Source organism: Oncorhynchus mykiss, chromosome 26 (assembly GCF_013265735.2).
Source record: "Oncorhynchus mykiss isolate Arlee chromosome 26, USDA_OmykA_1.1, whole genome shotgun sequence".
In the NCBI taxonomy this organism is placed as follows: Eukaryota; Metazoa; Chordata; class Actinopteri; order Salmoniformes; family Salmonidae; genus Oncorhynchus; species Oncorhynchus mykiss.
Genome location: NC_048590.1, coordinates 30,596,276 through 30,607,172, shown reverse-complemented (window position 1 = coordinate 30,607,172; position 10,897 = coordinate 30,596,276). Strand labels below are relative to the sequence as shown.

Below are 10,897 nucleotides of genomic sequence, written 5' to 3'. Positions count from 1 at the left end.
AGTACAGATTTTCTAGAATAGATGAAGTGTAAAATGGGGTTTTAAAATCTAAATAGACTATGGAAAATGACCATTGCTATGGGATTGACACTGGTTGTTTTTTGTATTAGACAAACACTGGCATGTATGACATTTAGAAGTGATCACAAACCACACACACACCCACTACTTTCCTGCTGGCTTTGTCTGGTGACATATAGAAGGTAGGACACCGAGGCTTACATTCACTGCTGTATATCCAAAGTAGAGTAGAGTCATTTCAGTTCTGTCCCTTCCTCCTTTTTGCTCTCTGTGACAAATGATTTGGGAGTAAGGTAGGAGGTGAAAGTGCAAACAGAGAGCTGACATCATGTGTTCAAAAGGGCACACCTTCCGTTGTGCCTGATAATTGTGTTGTCATTCTAACAGTGAAGGGCATAAACCCTTTGTCATGGTCTGTAAATAGCCATGGCTAAACATGGGCGTTTGCCAAAGCAGCAGGAACATGTTACTTCAGGTCAACAGGTACGATGGGTTATTATGCAGTCATACGGCATTGTAGCACTTATCAGGAGCACTTATAATTTATAACCCCACTATATCTTAGTAGTACTGTACATGACAGGTCTACAGCAGTTTTGTAGACGGGAGACGTTTGTGTCCATCATACCAATAACGTATAGTGATTTCACAACTAGAAATACAGAGAATTCAACTTTTTAAGGGACGTCATTTCTTATTCTTCTCTCACCCTCTCTCAGTTTTGGCCTTGCATTACACATAACACTTTGTCTAGTCATGCCAAATACAATGAAATGCAGAGCCGCTGGAAGTATGTGATAGACTTGGTGTTGGTGCACCTCCGGCTAAACAGTCCAAACAGTTTGGTTTTCAGCAAATGGAAAAGGGATCTCATACAGCAAACTGGAATCTACTCAGACTACACCTCCTCCTCTGTCATTTCCTCATTCCCTTACTGCCAGAGATGTCCCTGATTTTAAAGGCAAAACATGTCTGAGGTCAATGTTTTAACATACCAGGAACATCCCTACAAATCATTCTCACAAATGTTCAGCACTTGTTTCATACTCCAAGAGAGGGTTTGTTATACTGTTAGAAATGGTGTCAACCTATGACAACATTGAGGAAACTCCAGGGTTTATTTTGCCTGTCATTAAATGGCCAGGGAAAACCCATGATTCAGAACAAGGCTGTATGAACTGCAGTAGGAGAGAGAGACGCAGACAGGGGACAGTAAGTGGGGTCACAGGAAGTTCCACAAGCCCTAATTTCACGTCAACCGTGCTGTGTTGGCTTAGAGGCCATTTGTTGGGGGTGGGGTTGAAGGGTGTGGTTTGTGGTTAGCCACACACACACACACACACACACACACACACATACAGCCTTACTTAGAGAGAAACCAAGTATCTCTAAATATCTGGTGAGTAGGGGCTAAATGTGTGTTGAGCGTTTAATAAGAGTTTAATGTGAAAGCAAACCACAGCCAAGTAAATGGGTATCACAGGACACCAAGTATGTAAGGAGTATCTAAAGGGCCCTCGGATTACAATCAATATAGAGCAATAATATCAAAATGATCTATCTATTTCCATCATCCACTTTCCACTAAACTGTAAACTGTCAATAATTGTCCGATGTGACATACACAACTGTTGAAAGTACCATACTGTTGCTTATCACTGTCTTCAGTCTTCTTTGCATTGCATTGTGGCTATAGCCCATTTATCAAGTCAAGGCTGGGCAAGCCTGGATGTGGAATGCACTAGGTTCTGCAGGATTATGTTTAAAAATAAATTTTAAAAATGTGAGTCCACACTATGTCAGTATTGAAAAAGCAGTGATAATCGTATTCTTAATTAAATTAATAACCAGTTGAGTTTAGGCACCAACTAAAACAGGAAGGTATTCAGAGGAGCAGGCCGATGTTATTCTGCATTTAATTTACACCTGGTGAGTAAATGTAACCCATTCACTATTGGAAAAGTAGGCCTGTCTCATTTAGGGTAAATAAATGTTAACAACTATGTTATTACATGGAGAACATTCATTACAGTGAGTGTCAGGGTCATCGTGTCATTTTAACATTGAATGTGAAAAATTGCAGTAAAATGGAAGAGGGCAATATGTCTACTATAATGAGCAATGACAGTTCTCTAAACAAATGTACTACATCGCATTACTCACAATAATATATGTGCTAGGTGAAATTGATTATAAAACCAATTAGTTCTTCAAATGATCGCCTCAATTCAACTGGACAGACAGGAAAGGAAAGCAAATTGGACTCATAATTTGGTGTCCCTCAACAGTAGACGTCTATTCATCAGCCATTTGGTTCATGGAGATTGGGCTACCTCTACAGCGCAGACAGCACAGGGGACTGGAGCGCATTTCACACATGATTACGTTCATACGTTGACTAATTTCAGTCATCCACTCGGCACTGAATAAACAGCACCGCCCCAATCTCCCCTTGGTTGTTTGTTTTAAGTGAAGAGCGATCCATCGCAGAGCGCCGGGCTCGATTGACACTGTCTGATGATCTGCTACTGCGGCTGGCTCAGAATAACAAGGCTGCTCGCTAATACCCGTCTATCGGGGCTTTCGCCAAAACACCGAGCGAATAGGATCCAAAAAAGCCAACAAGGCAAGCAAGAACGCCGCGCCGCCGAAGTCCGCACCACAGGATGGCTTCGGGAGACCTTTACGAGGTACTGTGAAACCATGTCTAAAAGAAATACTCAGTATTATTGACGAATACTGGAATTAGGAAGTAAGGGGAGGTCCTCGTTAATGGAGAAAAAACGAAGTCCTAAACCATTTGACAGGCGAAACTAACCAACCCTCTCGAGAAGATGAGGCTCGTCTTTTTTTCGATGTGCCTCGGCGACTTTTGTATGGGGTGAATTGTATAGAGTTGTGAGTGTTCGAGTTCGCGATAGGATCATAAAATATAAACTCCCTATCGGTCGCGCTAGTTGAAAGTCACGATAAAGTGACAGGAGCACTAAACGGACACGTTAAATTGCTCCAGACGGGTGATGGTTAGGAAGGTGCGCATGCCAGAGGATAGGCAATGTACTATTAGCCTAGCAAACATTTAGTGGAGGTGACAACAATGTAGTGGAGAAGCTTCGATGGAGTTATTGTGGTTTAACTAGATGATGCATGTGTCGTGCCAAAATGTGCGCCTCAACAATTCCGGGGCGCAAAGTTTGCCAAATGTTGAGTGATGGATGGATGGAATAGCCTAGAAGGTCTCGATGTTTACGCGCACATCCCACTGGGCACACACGTCAGTTCAACGTCTAGTTTTGATTTAGGCCAACATTTGGTTGAGTTTTCAACTAAAGTGAAATCAATGACATGGTGCCTTTTTTTGTTGGATTTAGGTTAAAAGTTGTGCTAAAAAAAGATGCCCTCGAGTTGATGACTTTTTGCAAATCCAATCAGTTTTCCACGTTGATTCAACGTCATCACATTGCTTTTTGGGGAGTTGAAATGATGTGGAAACATCGTTGATTCAACGTCATCACATTGCTTTTTGGGGAGTTGAAATGATGTGGAAACATCGTTGATTCAACCAGTTTTGGCCCAATGGGATGGCATGACTTTGATGGGGATGGATTGGATTTATTGCTGCCAACAACTTGGTCAGTCTTCCATGCTAGTCTTGTGCTTTTTGTAGGCCTATTGTACAATGTTGCTGACTCCAACTCTTCTTTATTGGAGGAGTGATGTCATGCGACCATGTTTCACTTTCTTTTCACGGTGGCCTATACCAGTTGCACTACAAGGTCATAAACTAGTTGGATTGCCTGGTCATCACCAGATAGGTAAATAAGTTGCCTTGTACTTGACCTATTGTGTGGCATGTCACCATCAACTGTTGAACAGGTTGACATTAGTGCTTGTTCTCAGCTGTGAGCTATTTCCTGCGGTTTGTTGCCATAACTAAAATGTATGCTCTCCTATGATTTTTTGGCTAGGAATTCTCTGTTACATTGTTTCACTATTGGTTTGAGAAATGGTTTGGTCAGTTAAATGTCTTCTGAAATGATCCCCGTCTGACTGTGTTTGTTAGGCTGTAGTGGTAGATTGATTATAATTCTTATTCATTACATTTGAGTCATTTAGCAGACACTCTTATCCAGAGGGACTTACAGGAGTGAGTGAATACATTTTCATACTGGACCCCTTGGGAATCGAACCCACAACCCTGGCGTAGCAACCGCCATGCTCTACCACCTGAGCCATTAGTAATAACACGTTATTTTTAGTCATTAGGCATAACATTGTCATAAGGCCTACATTTCCTGTGTTTGCTGACGTAGTTGGAAATGTGCATATCCACTTTCCACCAAATACTCCTCTTCAGGTGTTTGAATCCATATTCATTCATTTTAATCTGTGTATTCCAGTAAGCGAGGTGAACTGAGGTGAGGTGAACTGGTTCAATCACGTGTGAGAGGAAGACTTCACTATCAATAGTGTCCCTCTGTATGACTCGTGAATTGTATTCAGGAAATGTAGGCCTGTAAGTGTGTTACACGTGAAGGTGTGCTTAGGCTACCTAACAAACTGTAGGACTATGATACACTTAGTTTAGAAGAATTAAGAAACTATGATTTGCAGAAGAGGAATTTGAACTGGAGTTTTTACTTTCCAATTAGGAACTACAACATCTAGGCCTATACACCCAGTTAAATGCCATGCAAGTTGAATCAACATTATCTGAATCATATGTGAAACATTGAAGAGCTCAGAATTATTGATATTTCAAGATCATGTCTCAACTTAATTTCATAAAGTTTTCAGAGGAATATCTTTGAAAAATGATAGGCCTATGATTGTACAATTATGCTACTTTCTTATGCACCATCACTCAAACATTAATCTCTCTTTGCATCTCTCTTTCTCTGCTTCTCTCTGCCCCCCCCCCCCCCCCCCCCCCCCCCACACACACACACACACTTTCTTTCTCTCTCACTCACTCACACACACTCATTTTATGTTCTCCCTCTCCTTATCTCATATTGATTGAGATGGTCTGGTCTATTCAAGTGGCCACCTACACTAGATGCTCCAATGTCTCAGAACACCTGCAGTTCTGCTAAATCCTCTGTTGTGTGACTGAGCAGCAGTAATCCTATGGATTAGCAATGGATAGGCTATATTTAGGAGTTTGTGTTATGTTTTCAAGAAATGCATGATATGATGTAGTGAAATATGAATATTCTGTTATAGAAATTAATCACATTTGTACGCCTCCAGAAAATGTCATGAAAGTGGTCATGGAGTGAGCTAAATTAGAACCTTTTGATTAGTCAACAAGTGATTTAAGTATTGCTCAAGTTCAAATCAAATTTTATTGGTCACATACACATGGTTAGCAGATGTTAATGCGAATGTAGCGAAATGCTTGTGCTTCTAATTCCGACAGTGCAGTAATATCTAACATCTAAGTATTCTAACAATTCCCTAATACACACACATCTAACAAGTAATCTAACAATTGCCATCATCTACCTAATACACACAAATCTAAAGGGGTGAATGAGAATATGTACATATAAATATATGGATGAGCGATGGCCGAGCGGCACAGGCAAGGTGCAGTAGATGATATAAGATACAGTATATACATGTGATGTAAGATATGTAAACATGATTAAAGTGGCATTATTTAAAGTGACTAGTGATCCATTTATTAAAGTGTCCAGTGATTGGTTCTCAGTCTAGGCAGCAGCATCTCTAAGTTAGTGATTGCTGTTTAGCAGTCTGATGGCCTTGAGATAGAAGCTGTTTCTCAATCTCTCGGTCCCATCTTTGATGCACCTGTACTGACCTCGCCTTCAGGATGGTAGCGGGGTGAACAGGCAGTGTCTCGGGTTTTTGTTGTCCTTGATGATCTTTTTGGCCTTCCTATGTCATGGGGTGCTGTAGGTGTCATGGAGGGCAGGTAGTTTGCCCCCAGTGATACGTTGTGCAGACCGCACCACCCTGCACCCTTTATCAGCACAACACACGACCACAAGTTCTTGTTCAAAACAAAAGTAGTTGTAACTGGCCATTGGGAGCGGTGGAGAGAGACTGGAGGAAACGGGTTGACCTCGCAGGGGGAAACGTGGGCCATGAGGGCAATAAACTATGCATTGCATGGAAGATACACAGCACTTAATGGGTCGCCAAATACACTGAAGCTGTCTCAGAGACAGTATACTCACAATGTGTTCTTTGACCATTGCTTAAATTGAGATTTGGCTTCTTTCATGAATTCTGTGTTCACTACCAACAAACAGAAATGTCCATTTTAATTTAGAAGGACTAAATGAACCCCTTTGACACTGTTTGAAATGCAGTACTCAGCCCTGGCTGACCTCTGTGTGTTCCTGCTATACCCAGGCTCTGGGTACTGTGAACTGGAGACTGAGGCTTTTGGCAGCTCAGGATAGGCATCTCCACCTCCACTGATTCCCTGCCAGCTCATAGTCATCTATTGTGTGTGTTGTTGAACCCCTCCAACCCACTCGTCTTGTGTGTTTTACTAACCTGAGGAAGGAGAGTGTTTTCCCCCTCCTCTCTCTCTCTCTCTCTCTCTCTCTGAAGTCGGCTTTGATCTGGTTAGTGTGACAGTGCGCGGGGCGGTAAGCATCATAATTGTCTCTTCATGACACCCCTGCTGCTCGTCCATCTTAGGTTGTTAAGTCATACTAATGTGCACAGCACCTCGGGTGGCAGGAGCATTCGTCACTGCTGGAGCTCAACAGCTCCACATCCACACCTAAAGCCTTTAACATTCTCCTGATAGCCTAGTTGGAATGCAAATGGAATAGAAGTTGTGTATGTTTCTTTTTTGTTTCTAGTGTTTATGTCCACTTGTCTGCAAATGTGCATGTAATCAGTGTTTCTTGGCTTGTGACTCCTATTAAATAGTTGGTGAACAGGCATACAGAAATAATCAATTTGGGAGTAAGAACCCAGCAGGGTGACATGTCAGGTCCGGCCACTAACAATGGCCCTTATGTCAGAGTGAGAAAGAGGATGTTACGGTCTCATTACACCAGCCCAACTGTGTGTGTGTGTGTGTCTGTGTCTGTGTATGTGCATGCATGCGTGTGTGTGTGTGTGTGCGCTACTGAGATTGAACGTCTGCCCCCTGCTGATTGTCCCCCTTGGGGGTGGTCATTGTCAGAAGGAGCAGACTGTCCAGGGCCACCATGGCGCTGTAAGAAGCAGCTGGCTCCAGGGAATGAGGTGAAGACTCTCCACAGCACACGTCTCTTTAGTATATCTCCTCTCTCTGGTAATGAGCAAGCTGGACACACACCAATCAGGCTCAATATGATACAGTGGAAAGTATTCAGACCCCTTGACTTTTTCCACATTTTGTTACGTTACAGTCTTATTCTAAAATGGATTGAATAGAAAAAAATCCTCATCAATCAATACACAAATTCCCAGAATGACAAAGCGAAAACATAGACATTTTTGCAAATGTATTACATTTTTTTAAAAGCATACCTTATTTACATAAGCATTCAGACAGACCCTTTGCTATAAGACTCGAAATTGAGCTCAGGTACATCCTGTTTCCATTGATCATCCTTGAGAGGTTTCTACAACTTGGAGTCCATCTGTGGTAAATTCAATTGATTGGACATGATTTGGAAAGGCACACACCTGTCTATATAAAGGTCCCACAGTTGACAGTGCATGTCAGAGCAAAAACCCAGCCATGAGGTCGAAGGAATTGTCCGTAGAGCTCCGAGACAGAATTGTGTCCAGAGCTCCTGGAGATGGGAGAACCTTCCAGAAGGAAAACCATCTGTGCAGCTCTCCACCACTCCTCAGTAAAAGGCACATGACAGTCTGCTTGGAGTTTGCCAAAAGCCACCTAAAGGACTTTATGACCATGAGAAACAAGATTCTCTGGTCTGATGAAACCAAGATTGAACTCTTTGGCCTGAATGCCACGCGTCACATCTGGAGGAAACCTGGCACCGCTCATCACCTAGCCAATACCATCCCTACGGTGAAGCATTGTGATGGCAGCATCATGCTGTGGCGATGTTTTTCAGCGGCAGGGACCGGGAGACTAGTCAGGATCGGGAGAAAGATGAACTGAGCAAAGTACAGAGAGATCCTTGATGAAAACCTGCTCCAGAGCGTTCAGGACCTCAGACTGGGTCGAAGGTTCACCTTCCAACAGGACAACAGCCCAAAGCACACAGCCAAGACAATGCAGGAGTGGCAAATCTCTGAATGTCCTTCAGTGACCCAGCCAGATCCCAGACTTGAACCCGATCAAACATCTCTGGGGAGACCTGAAAATATGCATAGAAGAATGGGAGAAACTTCCCAAATACAGGTGTGCCAAGCTTGTAGTGTCATACCCAAGAATACTTGAGGCTGTAATCACTAATTGAGGGGGGAAGGGGTGTTATAATACATTTTAGAATAAGGCTGTAAGGTAACAAATTGTGTAAAAAGTGAAGGGGTCTGAATACTTTCTATACACATATACATATTTTTATACACAGGCCAGCATAGTATCAATGTGGAGCGGCTCTGTATTTATGTCCCTGTTGCTCATCCCATCACTGTCTGGTAATGGGCAGATGGTAATTTGGGCTCAGTGTCCTACTATGTGTTAATGGGCTTGCTGGGAGGCAGACGGCCATTCCGGCTTGCTGTGTGTGTGTTACACAGATGTGTATGTCATGTGGAGCTCTGCGCTGCTGGCTCTCTCCTGTGTGGGAGTAAATCACTACTTTTTGTTACTCCTTTTTTCTTTTAAAAAGGCATTTCATTAAACTCTCCTCTGTACACATACACAGGCACACACCAACACACACATGCTGCCCCTCCCACCTTCGATGCTAGGGCTAAGTCAAGCTCCATTGAAGTCATGTGGGTGGGAGGATGTTTTCTAAAGGAAAGGAGAGAAGCATTTGAACTGGAGGCAGGCCGCTACATAACTAGTGGGGAGGGTAAAGTATAGTAGCCAGACTGATGTCTGCATGCTCCTTAGTGTGGGAGTCTGCTTGTCTTCCCACAGCATGTCATCCACAGCATTGTGTATGAGACAACTAAACACCAAGGAAAGGCTGGGGCTAAATGTCAGGGCACTTCCATCTGGTACAAGGTTAACTGCTGAAGAAAAACAACTCTTGGCAAGATGTGAGGTTGTGTGATGAATGGAGGACTGGATCAAGAAATGGATTGCAGTATAAAACAGACTCTGTTCTCTATAAAACCGCCCCCTTTCCAATACTAATTTGGTTTCTATCTTTAATGTTGTATTGTCAGAGAACAACCTAGGTCAACAGTTCAGGTTAATAGCTGACAATCAGTGTACTGTATATTCATTTGCAAACAAAGAGGCCATCACAGATAATGGAAGAGGACACCATAGATAGAGTTATGTCTATTAACACACTTGAATTCTACAGTGTTTGGCTTCCTTAATGTAATAGTAAAGATTGCTTTTCTGCAGCATGTAATGATGGTTATTGGAATAAAGCATGAATGGCTACAGAGAACCTCAGTGAGGTCCCTGAAGCATCAAGGTCTGCTGCTAGTTTCTCCAGTGCCATTGTCAACTGCCTCTATGAGAACAGGAGATCTAATGGGAAGGTCCCTCCTGAGATGATGTGGTGGAGGGCGTGAGAGAGCTGCTGCCAACCAATTAGGCGTGTTTCTGTTTGCTTGGTCTCCGGGGGTGGACATGCAACAGGCAAACAGAAGAACACCTGTACCACACGCACATCTACACACACACACACACATGAATATACTCCGAAAACAGAATGTTATAGAGAATAATATAGACCACTGAAAGGGTCATAACCCTTGACCCAGGGAACATAACCTTTATTATGCATCCGGGTGTCTGTGTGTAGAATGGAGAAAGCTCCCCCTTGACTATTTGTATTCTGTGGTCATTCATAATGGCTCTGTCAAATGTCATGCTCAGTGTGTGTGTGTGTGTGTGTGTGACCATGAATATCCACAGTCATGTTTAAGGGTTCTCCATGATAACAGCCTACATGTCAGCCTATGGGTTCTTATCTTCTTCCCACAGTGGGTCCTACTGTATCTCCCACCAGCAAGACGTTACAAATGTACTTTTAAGAATCAATTCTCCCCGGAAGCCGAGTAACATACACTACATGACCAAAAGTATGTGGACACCTGCTCATTGGACATCTCATTCCAGAATCATGGGCATTAATATGGAGTTGGTCCCTCCTTTTGCAGCTATAACAACTCTTCTGGGAAGGCTTTCCACTAGATGTTGGAACATTGCTGTGGGGACTTGCTTCCATTCAGCCACTAGAGCATTAGTGAGGTCGGGCACTGATGTTAGGCGATAAGGCTGACTTGCAGTCAGATTTCAATTAATCCCAAAGGTGTTTGATGGGGTTGAGGTAAGTTCTCTGTGCAGGCCAGTCAAGTTCTTCCACACTGATCTCGAGTAACCATTTCTGTATGGACCTCACTTTGTGCATGTGGGCATTGTCATGCTGAAACAGGAAAAGGCCTTCTCCAAACTATTGCCACAAAGTTGGAGGCAAAAAATAGTCTAGAATGCCATTGTATGCTGTAGCGTTAAGATTTCCCTTCACTGGAACTAAGGGGCCTAGACCATGAAAAACATCCCTAGTCCATTATTCCTCCTCCACCAAACTTTACAGTTGGCACTATGCATTGGGGCAGGTAGCGTTCTCCTGGCATCAGCAAACCCAGATTCGTCCATCAGACTGCCAGATGGTGAAGTGTGATTTATCACTCCAGGGAACCCGTTTCCACTGCTCCAATGGCGGCGAGCTTTACACCACTCCAGCCGTCACTTGGCATTGCGGTGGTGATCTTGGGCTTGTGTGCGGCTGCT

At 43.2% G+C, this 10,897-nt stretch overlaps 1 protein-coding gene across 2 annotated transcripts in view; it reads left to right on the top strand.

The window, feature by feature from the left end:
- The first annotated feature begins 2,424 nt into the window (after positions 1–2,424).
- LOC110506621 (chromodomain Y-like protein 2) overlaps positions 2,425–10,897 on the top strand; it is a 47,768-nt gene continuing 39,295 nt past the window's right edge. For both annotated transcript variants that reach the window (XR_005039796.1, XM_021586369.2), the window contains exon 1: positions 2,425–2,711. Coding sequence is in view for 1 of the 2 variants with exons in the window: in XM_021586369.2 (XP_021442044.2) it covers positions 2,688–2,711 (24 nt within the window). In the remaining variant the exon portion in view is untranslated. The remainder of the gene's footprint in view (positions 2,712–10,897) is intronic.